The sequence below is a fragment of the Sarcophilus harrisii genome, chromosome 3, assembly GCF_902635505.1.
Source record: "Sarcophilus harrisii chromosome 3, mSarHar1.11, whole genome shotgun sequence".
NCBI classification, from domain to species: Eukaryota; Metazoa; Chordata; class Mammalia; order Dasyuromorphia; family Dasyuridae; genus Sarcophilus; species Sarcophilus harrisii.
In genome coordinates this window covers 119,201,956-119,221,773 of record NC_045428.1, presented here as the reverse complement: position 1 = coordinate 119,221,773, position 19,818 = coordinate 119,201,956, and the positions used below count along the sequence as shown (strand labels likewise).

The following is a 19,818-nucleotide window of genomic DNA, read 5'->3' as shown; positions in this document are numbered from 1 at the left end:
ATGTAAATCAGCAAATACTATATTCTTTTTTTTCTTCTGTTTTTTTTTTCTTATAGTCTTTCCCTTTTGTTGTGATTTTTTTCTTCTAATGTAATTTATATAAAGTTATATTTTTTTAAATGAACATGCATATGTATAACTCCCAAAAATGTTGTTTTACCTGGGTAACTGGGGAAAATAATTTTTTTAAAAAACCAGCATTCTGAGTTTGAGGAATAACTGATGTAATCATTCAAATATATTCAAATATCACAGTGCATTAGTAAAGTTAGAAGACAAATTGCAAGGGATTTTAGAACATATGAATGTCTGGTAAGGAAGTGGAGGCTTCTAGGAATTTGGAAGTGGAAGAAACCTGAGCATGTCGATAAGGAATCAGCTGATAAGAATTTGAAGATGAAAGAAAAAGAGGGAACGATTGATGGGTAAGCTTTTGGAGAATAAAGGAGAAGTAGATCATAATGAGATCTTTCTTGAAGAAGAGAAGGCCCATAGTATTTTCTGAGACTAAAACAAAAGAGGGTAGGATATCTAAAGAAAGGAGATTGGCTCAAATTTCTCTTTCAATTAGGAAGCAAAAGTCACTAGCTGAGAGAATGCAGTAAGGGTAAGGTAGAGAACTTGAGAGGTCTAGAAGCACCGCTATGGGAAGACTGAGAAGATAAAAGGTGGTAGAGGAAGTTATCCAAAGGTGATGATTCACAAAGCAGAGAAAACAGGACAAAGGGCAAAAAATTCAGAGAACTGGCCCATGCTCACTAGGGTAGTAGATGCTGAAGCCCACGGTACTCCTGACACCAAGTACTTTATTCTTTGTAGAGCATAATGTGAATTTCAGTGCAGATGTTGCTGAGTAATTGTGGTAAAGGACAACAAAAAATGTGTTGACTTTTCCTGACCTTGTAAGTGAGAAGAGAAGCCAGTATTAGAGAGGGTGGCAAGGGAGACAGCGTCTTCAGAAGAAATTCATGTTTTAATAATCTCCAGGGAATGATAGAATGAAAGCACAGGCATGCAGAATTAAGGAGAATTTGCTAATGGAAAGAATGGACAGTGAAAAGTTGGGCATGGAGGAAAGGAAAAATGAGCTACAATGGAGTCAATATACAAATATCTCTGTGGGAGAGATCTAAATTAGGTAGGTAGATAAATAACTAGCAACTTTGTTCTCATTTCTTTTTCATCTTCCCATTTTATAGCTGTAAAAAATCTTAGAAAACCTCAAAAGAACTGAATAATTATGTCAAGAACAAAGGGATGCAGTTCTATGTATATGAGTCTGATTTACATTATATACATGATAACAGCAAATACTCATTTACCAAATTGACAAAACTGACATTATAGGAGAAATTATATATGTTCAGATCTAGAAAGATATTTGGAAATCATATATATTATATATTCATTTTTCATAAATATCATTACTGTTTTTCCTTCCTAAGAAACAAAACTTAGATATTTTCATTAGATTACTAAGTGCAGATTTTTGAAAATGCATTTAAATTGCAGATTATTTTTCTTTTTTTTTTTAAAGTTTCTTATACAAAAACATTCATAACTATTTGATTTTAATATCTGTCTCAGGAGAAAGATACAAGAGTGTGTGAACATCCACTCTCAGATATAGTGATTGCAGGTGAAGCTGCTCATCCTTTGCCACACACGTTCCACCGCTTGCTTCAGACAATCTCAGACCTCATGATGTCTCTACCCAGTGGCAGTTCATTACAACAGATGGCCCTCAGGTATTCTGATATTTAATTTTTCAGCCACTTTGAAGCAAAGATCTTTGAAAATTTTTAAAGTTTTAAAATGCTTGTAAAGTTTCTGAAAATTTAGTATAATCCAAGTAGTCCCTTACAGACCTTTAAAAGATTGCTCTCAACATTGATCATAAAAACATTCCTTCTCTTCATCCTGCTCTTCCAGCCCTCTTCATAGATTGGTGGTGTTTCATATTTCAGAGCAGAATGGGACAAGAGCTAGAGCTCTACCGCATGAAGATCTGGGTTCAAGTCATAGCTCTGATCTGGAAAAATCACTTAAACTTAGTTTATTCATCTGTAAGATGAAAGGATTGTGCTAGCTGACTACAGAGATCCTTTATAATTCTAGATCTATAGTTCTGTGATTCCCTCCTTAACTCAGAATCCTTGCCCCAGCTTGCCTGTTGATATATCCAAAATAGCCTTCTTTCTGAAAAGACAACAGTTTTTTCATGACATTTAAAAGATTTCTTTATTAAAAGTTTTTTTGGGGTTTTTTGCACCACTCTTCTTTCCATTCCCTCAAATCTTCCATCATCACTTGTGGCCCCTTCATCTTTCTCTATAAGGTCGAATAAAGAGAATGTTAAGGAAGAGCAGCCCTCTGATTAAGAGATGTAGAGGAATTGGTCAGACCCCTTAAGAAAGGAGAAGACAGCTATATATTGAGGAACTAAAAAGAGTGGGGCATTAAATCAGTTTCATCAGATCAATAAGAAAGGACAACTTTTCTGAGATTTCTTAAAACTTTGTAAATTTTTCCTTTTTTGTTCTGTTTACTATCTATCTATTTTCTTATTACTCACAGTTTAAAAACACCATAGAAAACCTCAGATTTGAGCTAAAACTATACCAGTGGAGGACATAGAGACCTGAGGGGATAATTTGGCTTTCATCATTTTTAAGTAGTCCAGTGATAGGAGAAGCAAAAGGAATATTGTATCTTCAATCCAAAAACAAATATTTATTGAGTCCTACAAGTGACTGTGTTGTGCTAGGCTTTACAAAAAAGCAAAACAATACCTGCCTTCAAGGAGCTTACATTCTCCTGGAGGAGATGCAGCATATAAATAGGTGAGTTTTAGACATAGCTGCCAATATAATATTCCTAAACTATATTTAACCATGTCACATCTTGCCTTTTAAAGAAGCTTTTGTGGGTTTCTGTTGCCTCTAAAATTAGAATACCATTTCCTCTGATATTTAAAACCCTAAAAAATCTCTGCCCCTATTTTTTCATATCAAGTTACATTATTTCTTCTCTAACTTGTCGTGTTCCAGCCAACTGGGCCCCCCTGTTGTTCTTCATACAATATTGTCTCCTACTCCAATTCCTGTAAGGGACTCTTTCCTTCTTTAAAGTGCCTTCTCCAAAAGGGGCTGTCTCCACCTCAACTTATTACTTTTTCTCTATATAAATGTGTGTATTTATATATTTATATATATATATATACACACATACACACACATGCAGGCATTTATGTGTATGTGAGTTTGCATTGTGTTGACTTATCTATCAACATTTCCCCTCAATAGAATGCAAGTTTTTTAAGGGCAGGAACTATTTTGTTTTTGTCTGTTTCCTCAGTGATTATCCTAGTGCTTTTAAATATAGTAAATACTTAATATATAATTTTTCACTGATTGAATGAATGAATAGGTAAATGAACTTGAGGAGTGAAAGAGCAATTATGAATGCTGGGAATTGGGAAATGTTTTTCTAGGAGATTTTCTCACACACACATAGGAGTTTGGGTGTTAAATATTGTTGTATCCTTCAGAATAGTAATAGTATCATCAAGTTGATTAGATAGAGGTACAAGGTCATTATAATAAATGGAGCGCCAGTCAAAGAGTGAATTTCAGTTCAATCTTTACATGGCCTCAAATTCCATATGCCCAATTTCTATATTTTTAAATGGACTTGTACTTTTCTGTTTTTCTTATAATTCCCCTTTATCCTTGCTCCAACTAAATTTTCTGTTATATTTTTTCAATGACTGTAAATAATTATTTTCGTCCTTAGCCTTTTTCATTATCATTTGCTTATTTAGAACATTAAATTTTGTGTTATTTAACATTTGCGTAAATATATTTATAGTGCTAATTCAGGATTTTCTTTAATAACTGTCATAAAGAATAATCTAGTGTTGTTTATAATCTTTTAGATGTTGGAGTCTCAAATTCAAGCAATCAGACCATCAGTTCCTCCATCAGAGCAATGTTTTTCATCATATTAACAACATTCTTTCTAAATCAGATGATGGAGACAGTGAAGAAAGTTTTAGCATCAGTATACAATCTGGCTTTGAAGCTATGAGTCAAGTATGTCTTTAAATTTTAACAATTTTACAAAAAGTAGTAGAAGGACTATTAGATCTGTAGTAAGAAATCTTGGATTCAAAACTCCAGTTCTATCCAATAATAGTTAAGTGACTTTGGACAATAACGAATTAGAAGGAACCAGGACACCTTCCTCTGAGAGGTTTCAGTGGCTAGATGGAGGAGATGTGTACTTAACTACTCTAAGCTTGTCACTTTCTAGATGTAGATAAATAGATACATAGATAGATATACACATTAATATAGATTTTATTAACAAGTAAAAATTTTACATTCTAATGTACATTTCATAGGAAAGCTATATATGTAGGTTTCTATGTATATATATATATATATATATATATGCATGTGAATGTAAGTTATATTTTTCTAATTGCCTCATAGAGCTTTTGTAACAATGCAATGAAATTATTATCATTATATCTATTACTCTTTAATGTAAAACATTAATTTGGAAGAAAAAAGTCCCTTTCACTTTCTTAATCATTCTACTATATCTCTTTGACTTTTGAAAGAGGCTGTTAGGAAATTATTGACCCTTGTCTAAATCTTTAACAAAGAGGAATTAAAGCTCTTAATTCTTCATTCTTAGTATTGTACAAGATTTTCATGTTCATCATAATGTCCTTCAAAAGTATAGTTAACTAGAAACCAGAATTGATCTTGGACAATTTAATTCTAGCTTAGTCTAAGCTTTTTTTTCGTTTATTATAAATCTTTATATTGGGCTTTGTTTTGAGTATTCTAATAATTTTCATTTCTTTCTAATAGGAATCATGTATAGTAATATGTTTAAAAGACTTAACCAGCATTGTTGACATAAAAACATCAAGCAGACCTGCCATGATTGGCAGTTTGACAGATGGTTCAACAGAAACCTTTTGGGAGTCGGGAGATGAGGATAAAAACAAAACTAAGAATATCACAATCAATTGTGTAAAAGGAATCAATGCCCGTTATGTTTCTGTTCATGTAGACAATTCAAGAGACCTTGGGGTAAACAAAATTATTTTTATTTCTGAATATTGTATTTAGTTTTTATATAGGTGAAAAATCTTATATAGAAATGTCCAGGTTTAGTAAAAATGATATTATATAAGAAATCTTATTTCTTAGCAGGTAGAAAAAAATTAAATTTACTAGGAAATCTTTGATTAATAGTTCTGAGATTAGTTAAAATAGTGTCAACTGGGACTGTCTTCCTAGGAAAATAACTCACTTCTTATAGAATTGGGTCAGTATTGATTTATAGTATAACCATAATTCACCTTCCTGTGGTATAGCATACTCATTAGTCAACCAGTTCTTACTATCTCGTGACAAGTTTTATTATAGTAATGAAAAAGTATAAGATGGACAGTAGAGGAAAGAAAACATTGACAAATATAGGTAATAAAAATTAAATAAGATAAACACTAATTTTTTAAAAGATATGACAAAAATCCCTTCTCTTAGGGAATTTAAAATATATTCACAATAAAGATACCATATAAATACATGTAAGATGCATTGATTAATTATAGTTCATTGTTATAGGATTGTCAGGAAAGTTATTCACCAAGGAGTATTCAGGGAAGAAGGTGTAATAGGTAGGCTTACATAGAGTCAGGACTTGAAGGATTGGTAAAATTTAAACAAACAAATAAGAGCAGGGATTGCAGTCTTAATAAATAGAAATAATGAGCAATTTCATAAAGTATATTTGAGGAACAATGAAAAGAAAAATTTGGCTAGATGAAAGTATTTGATATAGCTGGGAAGATAGGTTCAGACCACATTATGAAGAACCTTATATCTAGAGCTAAACAGCTGGTGTTTGTTTGGAAACAGTAGAGATAATTAAGTTTTTTAGCACAAGAGTGACATTTTGAAAATGATATTTGGGGAAGATCTATCTGGAATTGGTGTACATAATACAATATGAAATGTAGAAAGATTGGACAATAGGAAATGAGTGAACAGGCTTTTGAAATCATCAAGGTATGAGGTTATAAGAGCAGTAGGAAGGGAAAGCTGGGGACTTAGGGAGCAAGAATGAAATACAAACTGGTGATTTAAGGGATAAGATAGGAGTAGATAGCAAAAATGACAGATTCAACAACTAGCATTTATAAGGCTTCCAATGGAAACAATGGTAACACTAACATAAACAGAATAATTCTTTCCCTTTACCTTACTGGGCCTCATTGCCTTCATCTTAAAGCCCCTTCCATTTCTGAATTGTCATGGTTCTATTAAAACAATCTAGTTTGGGGAGCAGGAAGATGATAAATTTGGTTATAGGCATATTGAGTTCTAGGTAACAAGTTATATAAATACAAATATCCATCAAGCAGTTAAAGAGCTGCAACTGGAGAAACTAAGGCTTCTAATATAGTTTAGGAAATCTGCTTGGAGGTAATAGTTGAAATTATAAACAAATGAAACTCTCCAAAGAAGAAACTATCAGGCAGAGGAGAGGAGAGTTCTAAGTGCTAAACTTTGAGGATGCATTTTAGAGCACAAAAAAGAAATAGCATCAATGAGGATGGAAATTAGAATACCAGTAGTTGAAGAATGAGTGGGTGGTAAGAAATAGAATGATGAGGGTAGCCATTCATTTGATAAATATGGAATTGAAAGGAAGGAGAAACTCACTCAGCCAGTGTTGAGTACCTATATTGTGTTCTTCATTTTTCTAAGCATTCTGAGGGCATACAACTGGTTTTGTGCTCTCACAGGTCTTAGAGTGTTATTAAAGAAGTCAAGATTAACTTTAGAATGACACACTTCTATTAGAAATAGCATTATCAAGTGTTAAATGATATATCAGAAATTCTAAGTACAATAATTACTTGGAGAAGATCAAAGTTATTTTCATTGATGAAGACAGAGGAGAAATGTGGTAGGCCATAGGAAAGCAATGAAGGTTCTTGAATACCGAAATTACATGATCAAAATATTGTTTAAATGTCTTTTTTTTGTCCATTTCAGAACAAAGTGACTTCATTGACTTTCTTGGCTGGCAAAGCAGTAGAAGACCTGTGCAGAATCAAACAGGTATCTGAAATTCTTCCATTTAACAAATGATAGGGGTTAGAGGAACTTGAAGGGCATCTCTATACTGGTGAGTTCTAATCCAGGCAACCATTCTCAATTTTCCAATAGTCTGCTTATTGTCATTACTTCCTGAGTACTGAACTGCCCAGGAAACTCTATTTCCAACTATCATCTTTTTCCTGAAAAGGTTGTTAGGTCCTTAAAATCTGCTACAAAAATAAATACATAAATAAATTTTATAAGCTAACATGAGAACATAGCTATTTTATAATTATTTCTATAGGAGAACATGTCTTGAGTTCCAAGTAGCCAGATTTACAAATGAATTATTTGTGCACAGCATCTCACTTCAATGTTAGAAACTGTATCTGTAAAATATCAACTTCAGAAATCATAAGATTTTTTCATAATTTTAGGTCATTCTTCTTGCAGAAATGAAATTTTGTCAAAGTTGTAGGAAAGATTTAAGCTCAAGGTGATGAAAAACTTTCTAAAAATCAGTCATTTTTTCATCACAATCAACTTTTCATTACCTCATGTGGGTTTCGATTTTCTTCTCCAACTCATTTTACAGTTGAGGAAACTGAGGCAAATAGGATTAAGTGACTTGCCCAAGCTATATGAATAGCTAGTGTCTGAGGCAGAATTTGAACTCACAAAGATGAGTCTTCCTGACCCCAGGCCTGGCACTTCATTCATTGTGTCATCTAGCTGCTTCTTTCTAACAATTAGCGTTTTTCCAAAAAAAAAAAAAAAAAGAAAGAAAGAAAGAAAAAGAAATTAGGTGCTCCAGAGTAGTTAGTTTCCCTTCACTTAAGAGAGGAATTATGGCACTTCATGATCATTTGCAGTGAATGCTGTGGATACAATTCATAATTTGGGTATTTGGGTATATAGATAAATAAATAGATACCCAGACAGAGAGACACATTTGTGATCCCCTCTTTTAAGATTTTATAATTTTATAATTCTGTTTCTATTTGTACTTTATAATAATAGGTGGCATTATATACACGTTATATATGGTATTTCATTTGATCTTTACAACAACCTTGTAAGTAAAATGTCATTGTTATCCCCATTTTACAAATGAGGAAACTGAAGTAAACTAAACACAAGATAATTGGTTTTCTCAGGATCTCAAGGTCATGTAGTACATGTCTGAAGCAGGATTTGAACTCAAGATACCAAATTCAGCATTTTATCTATCATGCCATCTCACTATGTAGAAAGTTGATCGGTTTTTTCCTTTTTTACATAACAAAATAATGTATAGTTCTTAAATGAACAGTAATAAATCTCTAGATTGGCTGCTAAATATTATGAATCTTGAGAAAATATTCCAAGTTAAGTAATATTATCTTAGTTTTTAGTCATTACTCTTATGAGAATTGAAATTACTAGTTCAAATAGTATTGGTGGAAATGTCAGGTTAAATCACAAAATAGTTATTGACATTTTACTGTCATATGCAGTGCTTTACTGATTTTGTGTTTTGTGTATTCTACTTGGAATTGTAATTACTTTCAATGGTACACATATTTCTAGGTCTGACTTATTTCAGTCATATCTGTTCTCTGACTTCAGGTTGACCTAGATTCCAGACACATTGGTTGGGTAACAAGTGAACTTCCAGGCGGGGATAACCACATTGTAAAAATTGAATTAAAGGGCCCAGAGAACACATTGAGAGTTCGACAAGTTAAAGTCCTGGGCTGGAAAGATGGTGAAAGCACTAAAATTGCAGGTCAGATCTCAGCTAGTGTGGCCCAGCAAAGAAATTGTGAAGCAGAGACTCTACGAGTGTTCAGACTTATTACTTCCCAGGTATGTTATCATTGCCTCATATCCTTGATTGCAATAATCAGTCAACATGAACTGCCTACTCTGTAGCAGAAAAAGTATACTATTAATTATATTAATTTAAATAGTAATATTTAATATTAACATAAAGTAAAACTCGGGGAGAGAAGGAACTGGGAAAGATCAGAAAAAGCTTTGTGGTGCAACCTCTTGGAGGAAGTGAGTAGTTCTGAGGAACAAGTGCATGCCAGCCAGGGAGAAGCAGCAGAGCACAAACGCAGAGACAGGAAGGAGAATGTGACGTGTAAGGAACAGAGTGACAGCCAGCTTGGTTAGACAGTAGAATAGGTAGGAGTATATAATGTCAAAGATAAGCTAGGGATGATTGTAAAGGCTTTAATAGCCAAACAAAAGAATCTAATTTTCAAGCTGGGATAATAGGGAGCCAATGGAGATTATTGAATAGCAAAATGGCATAATCAAAGGAAAAAGCCCTACTAAATAAAACCACTTTGACAGTTATGTGAAAGAGGAATTGGAATGAGAAGAGAATTGAGTTAGGGAGACTAACCAACTCTGCAATAGTCCAGACGAGACTAGACTACATAAGGTAATTTTTTTTAAATGAAAAGACAGGGGTAGAAATCAAGATATAGAATTAGAAAGATTTAAAAACTGGTTAGTATATGGGGCAAAGGAGAGAGTCTCTAAAGATAATTATTTTTGAGTGTGGAACTCACTTTGATATTTAATTCTGTAATATCATTGGTATTTGTGGACCATTGTAGGATATGAGTTCTCACACCTGATTCCGTATGGTTTTTGTCCATATTTATGCTCAAACTTTCTTAAAGGATCTATTTAACCCCTAGTTTAATTTTTTTTAATGTCTCAAAGATACTTCTATATTGAGTCTTTTGCCATTAACTCTCATATGAGACACTTTACTTCTCTCCTAATCATATTTGCACACAGGATATCCTTAGTTACATAGTAGAATCTGCTTAAGCCTGCCATGATAACAATATTATTAATGACAATAGTTCTGACTATGTGCCAGGCACTCAGATAAGTGCTTTGTAATTATTATCACATTTGATCCTCACAGCAACTCTGGGAAGTAAATGCTATTATCATTATCCAAAAAAATAATCTTTTAATGATAAAAGATATCATTTATCTTTTCACAGATAAAGAACTGAGGTAAACAGGTTCTAAAGCTAATAAATGTCTGAGATTGCATTTGAAGTCAGATTTTTCTGACTCTAGACCTGGTGCTCTATCCTCTGTATTACCTTACTGGCCCCATTTATCCTTATACCTTTTTCCAATTGTTTATGCATTGTCATTTTTCTTCTTGTTTTCATCTTTTAAAACTAGCTAATCATAAAGTAAGAAGGCATAATTAGCAAAATGGAGTGTGAATACCTAACAAAAAAAAAATCTTTTTACTTTTCACAGCCCTCAATGCCTCTCACTCACTCCATTTTAATTTGTTCCTCTTCCTCATCTTTTTCATCCCTGATCTAGATATCTTGTTATTTTATGGAAACAACTGTCTGTATAGATAGATAGATAGATAGATAGATAGATATCTTGTTATTTTATGGAAACAACTGTCTGTGTATATATATATATATATATATATATCCTCTATATATCCTGTATATCAGGACACTGCTGATGCTAGTTATAGAAGTTTAATATATATTTACTATATACTTAGCCAGGAAAAAGCATTGTGCTAATTTCCTATTTTTGATAAGACACAAATGCTCTGCTCATGTAGCTTATAGGATAATAGATGTTTATTGCCTACTCAGACAGCAGCAGTAACCAATACTGTACATTGTGAATTACATTAAAGAGTTATTAAACAAAGTGTTATATGAAGTGTATCCTTATCAGTCTGTAGTGGCAGGAAGAGATGGAGAAATGGAAGAACCTGAGACAATTTCATGGAAAAGAAAGCATGAGTTAGTTTTGGAAGACTAGGAAGGAATTCCATCAGCCAACGAAGGGAAGGAATGACATTCTAAGCATGAAGAATAGCAGAAATAATATCTTGGAATTGGGGAGATGAGCATAAGCAGGGGCCATTTGACTGAAATACTGTGAATGAGATGGGAAAAGAGAAACATCACCAGTTTGAAATACTGGGCAGAAGGGTTTAATCTTTACTTGGTAAGCAGTAAAAGTCCAGTGAAGGGTTTTGAGAAGAGATAGCACATGGTTCTATCTAGAAATCCAAGGGAGAAGCATGATGGGAAACATATAAATCAAGATCAGCAGAGAGAAGCCATCATTAACACATTAACACATTCATTAACACCTATTCTAAGGAGATACAAAGAGAAAATTAAAACAATCTCTGCCTTCACAGAATTTTCATTCTAATAGGTAGAACATGAAACTATAAATGTCATATATGAGAAAACAGTAAAATGTCCAGTTTGGGGAAATCAAAGAGAACATGAAGAAGAAGTAATATAGGATAAGGTGGGTTGGAACCAGCCTGTAAAGAGCTTTAACATGAAACAGAATTGCATTTGATCCTAAAGGTAACTGGGAGCTACTAGAATTTATTGAAAAGAATAATAACATGGTCACACTCTATAACTTATAAGTATCACTTAGGCGCCTTTGTGGAAAATAAATTAGAGATTGTAGAGAAAATCCAAGAAGGCCAATTAGGAGATGGGGTGGTGGCCATGTGAGTGGAAAGAAGGAAATAGATGTGGAAAATATTGTGGAGTTAGGTACAACAAGATTTAAAAACTGAATCAATATGTGGGTTGAGAAAATAAAAAGTCAACCATGACTCCAAGGTTCCAAACTTCAGAGACTAGAGAGTTAGGAGTGCCTTCAAAAGAAATAGAATTTTGGAAAAGGAATGAATTTGGGAAGAAAGATAATGAGTTTTCTTTTATATGTTGAGTTTGGAATGCATTATACAACATCTATTTCAGGATTCACTAGACTTTTAATGGCAAGATACAGTAGAAGAGACACTAAAGTTGAATATATAAATCTCTATGTATACAGACAGTATCTGAATGGGGTTACCTAGAGACTAAGAGGAAAGAGAAGAGAGCTCAGGACAGACTTTTGCAGTTCAAGAAGCTTCCTGTGTATTCAATATGTATATAAATGAGTGAATACTAAATAGTTATAACTCATGTCTCTTTGTTCCCTCCAAACTCTCAGTTTATATGAACGCCTTCTAGTTTTGGGAACTAATCAGACTCTTGATTCTTTTGCCCCTTTCTGATGTGTTTACCTTGGAAAAGCTGTGTGTAGTTCATGCATAGCTGGTGTCTTGAGTTCCACAGATGTGGATACAGAGTCCCCAGCTTCTACATACACACTCAAGATAATAGGTGCAGATCATGTAGCGATCTACCTTTGTTTCTGGTCATAGCAAATGCAAAAAGTATAATGGATTTTTAAAATTCATAAACATACCCGTAACATTTAAGAGAGTCACAGTAATTCAAAATTTGCAGCTTAACACGGTGGCATCCCTCTTTTCCATAGGTCTTACCCAGTCCCCTCCAGCCTTGAAGTAGCACCCTGTAGTTTAGATTCCTCCTAGAAGACAAACACTTTGTAGTCTCTTCCTTCACTTCCCACTCTGCCCCCATTGAACTTGCATGGTCTGAATAATTCATATCGATAGTGTAAAGCAAAATATAGCTGTTCTGTTCCTCAATAATGTGGGTCTAAGCTCTTATTATCTCTCCAGCCATAAACCTCATGTAGAAGATCCTCTTCTATTTTAAGGTAAAGATGCTCAGCCACTTCACTTTATCTCTTAAGAAGTTTGCTCCCTAAACTCAAACATAGAATTACTCTTGAAGTAGCCTACAAGGCTAGAGCCATCCCAGAAGTATCCCTTTTGTATTAAACAGCTTGATTTAGGGATTATGCTGCTTAGTAAATTCTTCTCTGGGACATAGGGATTCAGGATTAACTTTGTCCTTGGTCCATGTATGCTCAGCAGAATTTCCAGGCTGCCATAATTTATTGGATATAGATACTTCATTCTTATAAAGTGAAAGAGAGGAGAGAGTCAGAAGTAGTCTCATAGTTTCAGATTTTTCAAAAATGTATGAATTGTCATGCCACTGATTAAAATAGTAGAATCAGAATAAAGAGGGAAATATGAATTTTGGTTTTGCATATATTGAATACTAGTTACAGTTAATAATTCAGGTTATATCCCTAAAGTTGTAGGCAGGAAGAAATGCAAATCAAGAGCCCAAAGGAGAGATCAGGAATTAAAAAATCATTCTCAGGAATCATCTTCATTCAGAAAGTAGTAGCTCCAGATCTTTAGATAATCTTTTAGGAAAAGCTTTAGACATAGTTAACATATATCAGATTACTTGCTTTCTTGGGGAAGGGAGGAGGAAGGAGGGAGGGAGAAAAATTTGGAACACAAAGTCTTACAAAAAATGAATATTGAAAACTATATTCACAATTATTTGGAAAAATAAAATACTACTAAGGAAAAAGAAAATAAAGACTGTAAACAGTCAGCAAGGTGACTTCTAAATAAAAGGTAAAAAAGAATACATGACTATTTGGAAACTTTTGTAGCTATTTGATATTATTTTGCATTGAAATTCTAAATAGTGTAATTCTTGTGACATAACAGATTTGATAGTATAATCTCCACACAGGTTTCCTGTTTTTAATAGTAATTTCTAATATTTCTTTCATTCCCATCAGGTATTTGGAAAACTTATTTCAGGAGATGCTGAACCTACACCAGAACAAGAGGAAAAAACACTTCTGTCTTCACCCGAAGGAGAGGAAAAAGTACACAATGTATTTAATTATATTCTTCAAATCTTGCTTTCTTTTTCTTTCTTTTCCCACTTTACTTATTTCAATTTGATCAATTTTTTTTAGCTTTTCCCTACATTAGAACATATTGTCCTGACTCTCTCCATATATTTTTAATTCATATTATACAATCTTTCTTTGTATCTTTTACAAGAATTATATTTTTCCTATAATAGAAATGAAATGTAGCAACACAAAAAAGTGGGTGGGGGGAGGTAGGGGGAGCTAGTCTAGTATTTTGAATTGATTTGCTTTATCTAAAAAGTATATTTATCTTGGTTTGTTCTCCTTAATTCAAAAAAAAATGTGTAAAACTGTGTAATTTACTGGTTCACTTTAAATTAACATGTTCATCCATTTCCTCCCTCTATAAAATGAAAGGCCAGGAGGAGATTTTAAAAATTTAAATGTATCCAGTTCAGGCCAACAGAAAACCTGTAAGGCTCTTTGCTCAGCGCCAAGGGGGCAAAGATGAAAAGTGACTTAGTCTCTGCCTTTAGTTTTCATGCTAATAGAGGAACTTTATTGGATAGATGGATGGATGGATAAGACACTTCCAATTTGGAAGATCAAACAGAATTTCATGGAAGAAGCACCCTCTGAGTAGTAGGGCTCACCTGAGATGAGAAACAAGCACACTGCCAGTTTTGAGATATAGGCTGTTGCAAATACAGAGAGATAAGGAGAAGCAGGATAAAGTCAGGTAAAAGCTTGTTAGGCCATTAGTCTCAGATATATAGAATACATGAAAGAAAATTTGCAGCTCAATTGGAGTAGACTTTTCAAGCTATGTGGAGTTTATAATTTATCTTGAAGGCCATAAGAAGGCCACTAAAGGCTTAAGAAGGGAGTGCCTTGCTCTATCAGACTTGTGCTTTAGGAAGATTATTTAAGTGGGTAAGGAAGTTCCTACCTGAAATCAGAGACAAGTTAAGAGACTGTTACAAAAATCCTGTTCAGAAGTAATGAATGGCTGAATGCAAGCACTGTCTCATACAATGAATTAGGGATTAGGTATGAAGGAATAGAAAAGATCTAAGCAGCCTAGAAAATAAGATTTTCAAAAATAAGAAAATGTTAATCTTCAGAGCGCTTATATTACAATGTTTGTAAGCTGAAATGTTTACAAAAAAACAACTAAAGTACAATATAAAATACAATTAAATAAGTGATACATGAAAATCAGTGATTTTGTTACATGGGGAATTCCTGGAATGGAAATGCTACAAACTGAGAAGTTAAGTGAGGCCTAAGGATTTGCCTGAAGCACAAAGTGATTAAAGTGACTCCCAAGGGTCACAAAAGCTATTAATGTCTGAGACAAGAATTTTAAGCCAGACCTTCCCAGTTCCAAGTGTCATGTTCTCTCTCCATTGTCAAGTTGCTTGAAATAAAATGTTCTAAAGATTGGACTTCATAGATGGAAAAGAATCATTAATTAGATGAAGCAGTTACAAAAGACTTTCTGATCAAAAATAATATCTGATCTCTACAGTATACTATTCTGGTCTTGAGCTTCACCCTGGGCATAATTTTGGGGAAGAAAAAAATTTTTTTAAAGTTTGGGACATTTTATCTCTTCTTGATTATTCATAACTTTTAGAGAACAAAACAAAATAACTCAGAATCTATCTATATGATTTCTTACCTGTTTCCATTTGAAATCACTGTGCTTTTTTTGGATGATTCACTAATTTTCTTATTGAAAATAATTTGAAATGTCAAATTAATCAATTTTGAATAATTTCTGTTTTGTTTTTTTGTTTTTTCCTGCATAAAGACAACATCAGATGCTGACCTAAAAGAACACATGGTTGGAATCATATTCAGTAGGAGTAAGCTAACAAATTTACAAAAGCAGGTTGGTTTACTCAATTGAATTACTAGAGTGATAACTTAATTAACCAGGTGTTAAATGTCCAGCGTTCTCTTCTTAGCTGAAACCCCTATAAACCTGTTTGTAAGTGAAAAAAACCTTTCAGCAAAAAGCAAGTGAACACTTGCTTGACTGGTCATTTAGTTGACTAGAAGAAAAAACTGTCATTTGCTCACAGGGGCTACCGAAACTAAACAATGGGAAATATGTGGAATGGGAACAAGTGGAAATATCTAATGTAGAGTTTTTAAAAAGAATTTAGCAGTAAACCATTCAGTCAGTAAACATTTATTGTGTCTATTAATGTGCTGGGTACTCTGTTAAACAATGTAAATGGAATAATTCAATCCAGAAGCCATTTATTAAACACTTACTGTATTCTTAACCTCCTTTGTTAGGTGCTATGGATATAAAAAACAAAACGAAAAAATAGTCCTTACCTTAAAAGATCTTATATTTTACTGGGGCTATATATAGTAAACCATTGATAATGTTAGATTATTTCTTAAGAGAGAAGCTAGAACTATATAGATCATTCTGCATAGAAATGATAATTGAGCCCATATAAGCAAATGAAATCATCAAAAGAAAGAAGAAAGGAAGGCCTAGGAAAGAGCTTTGAAAAAACCCATAGTTATAGGGCTAGTCATCTATAAGAATTTTAAATGAGCAGCCAGACAGGTTGGAAGAGATCCAGGAGAAAACAAAGGAGCTAAGAGTATCCAAGAAAATCATAAGATCATAGAACTAGTTCTGGAAAGAACCTCAGAAGCCATCAACTGTAACCTTTTCATAGGTGGGAAAAAAAAAAGCGTATTTGAAAGGTACTTACCAAATGGCTTAAGAAAGATAGAATTTTTCTTTTTCAAATGAAAAACTGTTACAGAATACATTTCCTATTTAACCTCTGTTTTACATTTGAGGCTACCATATACCATCATTGCTAATAAATTTTAAAACTTCATTGCTTTTTATCTTTAAGAAAATAATTAAGGACAGAAATTACTAGCTTAATATTGCCCATCTTGTTGAAGTACCTTGATAGAATGAACAAACAAAAATTCTACTGATCATTTGAAAGCCTCATTTCAGTTTTACCTGTATTTCTAATTTTTTCTCCAGCCCTTGCCTTTAAGGGCTCACAGTCTAATGGGAGTAATGGGAACCAACAACATGAAAACAGCTGAGTATAGTCAGGATGTATGCAGGATTAATTGGAGATAATAGCCTGTAACATTAAATACCAAGAATTTAACTGAGACTTGAAGGAAGCCAAAAACTGATAAGGAGACTTAAATGATCCAGGAAAATAAGATACACATTCACTACAATAATATCAGAAGAAGTAACAGTAGTCGGGGGAAAAATGTTAAAACTGAAAGGTGTGTGTTTATAATGACCAAGCTGAGCCTTGAAAAATGTAGATGAAAATAAACTTTGCTCCATTGTAGAGATAGGGGACTCTAGTGGAATGTGGAATATTTTATATCTTTTCAGATTCATTTGATCTGTTACTATTGCTAAACTGCTTTAATTTTTTTTCTCTCTTTTTTTATTCATGACAAGGTATGGCTTTCTGGTTATAGAATGGACAGATGTAGAAATGAAGCTGATGCAAAAATAAAAGATATCAGTAAAATTTTTAAGTGGCCATTATATTAAAATGAAATCTTTAATATCCCATTAGTGCTTTACTTAAATTTAAAAGTTGTAATCTTGATATATCAGAGTGCACAAAGTAAAGAAAATCTTAATATTCAAAATTATTTTCCACAATTGGGATAGTACATACTATAAAAATTATGGAGTGTCATTTGGCACAATGAGTGAAATGTTGCACTGGTTCTTTTTCTCGTATTAATAGGGTGTACATTATCCTAAAAGTGTGGTTTGTTTTTTCTTTTTGTTTTTTTTGGGGGGGGGGGTTTGGTTTTTTTTTTTTTTTTTTTTTGCTGATGTAGGTATGTGCCCATATAGTCCAGGCCATTAGAATGGAAGCTACTCGAGTCCGTGAAGAATGGGAACATGCAATTTCTAGCAAGGAGAATGCTAATTCTCAACCCAATGATGAAGATGCCTCCTCTGATGCATATTGCTTTGAACTGCTCTCCATGGTCCTAGCATTGAGTGGGTCTAATGTGGGCCGACAGTACCTTGCTCAGCAACTAACTCTGCTTCAGGATCTCTTTTCATTGCTACACACAGCCTCTCCTAGAGTGCAGAGACAGGTACATTTGCTCTAAAGAAATTATATTAAGGCTTTTTGCTCATATTTTAATTTCATGCTTTCATGACAAAGTTGAGGCTTTGAAAAAGCAAAGTTATTCTGTTGTGTTCATGTGTAAAGTCCAGACTAGCTCCTTGGAGGCCTCAGGATTGGCCAGAGTCAGAATAAGTAAAAGTCCTTGGTCTTTAGGAGGAGAAGCAGGCAAATTGCCAGGAGTTTTGCCAGAGAATATGCTAATAGAGTCATTGTCTCATATAGAATAGGTGCTTCATTGTCTGATTCAAGTACACCTTTTCATAGTTTCAGCTCTTTACATTCATGCTAATTTGATACATAAGTCTATTTTAATCCTCTCACAAAAAGACATGTTTTTCATGGTATGTTGAACCAATTAAGAAATGACCATTGGTAATGACTATTTAGGAAATCCATCTTTTATTCTTAAAACTTTTGTAGTAATAACAATGTACCTTTAAGAAAGTGAAAATTCAAAGAATTAGATTACATTAGCTTTCAATTTGAGTTCATTGAAGCATGGTAACATGCCATCTATAGTAAGGAAAATGCCATTTCACAACTCAGTGGTGAAGGTATCTCCTCTGATGCATATTGCTTTGAACTGCTCTTTTGTGATTTTGCTACTAGGTGACTTCTTTGCTAAGGCGGGTTTTGCCTGAAGTGACCCCTAATCGCCTGGCCAGCATCATAGGTGTGAAGTCTCTTCCACCAGCTGATATTAGTGATATAATTCATTCAACAGAAAAAGGAGACTGGAATAAATTAGGCATCTTGGATATGTTCCTTGGATGTATAGCAAAAGCTCTCACAGTTCAGTTAAAGGCCAAAGGAACTACCATCACAGGAACAGCTGGTACTGCTGCCGGGAAAGGAGTTACAACAGTTACCCTTCCAATGATTTTCAATTCCAGGTTGGTGAGAGTTATTTAAATCTTAAACTAATAAGGGAAGTGACCTTCTATTTGGGAATTCAAAATACACCTAGTTTCTAGTCAAAGAACTAAATATTTGATTTCAGACAAATTGAAAATGACATCAAACTAGATGTCCTCTTAGGTCTTTTCCAGTTCTGTTGTTCTGTAATTCAGTGATCTATATTCATGTAGTTGATACACTTATTTTTCTTAGATAAATCACTTTTCCCTTCATTCAAGTTTTCATATCTTGAAAATTTGTTTGCCAGTTACCACTATCATTTTTATAAGGATAATATGAGAATTAATGAAATTAATTATATGCTAAGTTCTCTCAGTACTCTCCATAGAGCTATATTTAAAATCTTTTCTTGAAATCAGATCCTTAACATCCTATACCTAAAAGTCATTTTATACATGGGGAAACTTAGGTCCAGAGGGTTTAATAATATCATAGCTTGGAACTGAAATCAGTTTTCTGCTTCCAAATCTAGAACTTAACAGACTGTCTTCACTCCTGCCAAATGAAACGTTCTGTCTATTTCTGTGCTGAATACGTGTATTCTAAAATAAGTAATGTACAAACTAATTTCTAAATTCTTAAGTTGAATGATGAAACCTTAACTCTTTGAAATTTTTAGTCATTTATGATGACCTGCATTGTTGTGACGTAATATTTTTGTTAATTATCTTACGTAGTTATATTCGACGAGGTGAAAGCCATTGGTGGATGAAGGGCTCAACACCCACCCAGATTTCAGAGATCATTATTAAACTTATAAAGGACATGGCAGCAGTAAGTTTCTAGTCTCCTGAGAATGCTATTAGTGAGATTATAATCTATGTAAAGAGACTGTACTATGGTAAGCCAAAATAAAGAATATATTTGCAGAATTTTGAGGAAGAGGTCAGCCTTGTGGTGATTTTTCTTTTGCATGTTATAATATGTAAGTGTTTTCATAATATGCTGCTAAATGT

The 19,818-nt window shown here is 33.4% G+C and overlaps 1 protein-coding gene across 2 annotated transcripts in view; it reads left to right on the top strand.

Annotated features, from left to right (window-relative positions):
• MYCBP2 (MYC binding protein 2) overlaps positions 1 to 19,818 on the top strand; it is a 312,149-nt gene that overhangs the window by 271,972 nt on the left and 20,359 nt on the right. For both annotated transcript variants that reach the window (XM_031958523.1, XM_031958522.1), the window contains 10 exons: positions 1,588 to 1,748; positions 3,938 to 4,094; positions 4,884 to 5,108; positions 7,086 to 7,151; positions 8,739 to 8,978; positions 13,689 to 13,787; positions 15,586 to 15,666; positions 17,643 to 17,909; positions 18,554 to 18,837; positions 19,540 to 19,636. In XM_031958523.1, coding sequence (XP_031814383.1) covers positions 1,588 to 1,748; positions 3,938 to 4,094; positions 4,884 to 5,108; positions 7,086 to 7,151; positions 8,739 to 8,978; positions 13,689 to 13,787; positions 15,586 to 15,666; positions 17,643 to 17,909; positions 18,554 to 18,837; positions 19,540 to 19,636 — 1,677 coding nt within the window. The remainder of the gene's footprint in view (positions 1 to 1,587; positions 1,749 to 3,937; positions 4,095 to 4,883; positions 5,109 to 7,085; positions 7,152 to 8,738; positions 8,979 to 13,688; positions 13,788 to 15,585; positions 15,667 to 17,642; positions 17,910 to 18,553; positions 18,838 to 19,539; positions 19,637 to 19,818) is intronic.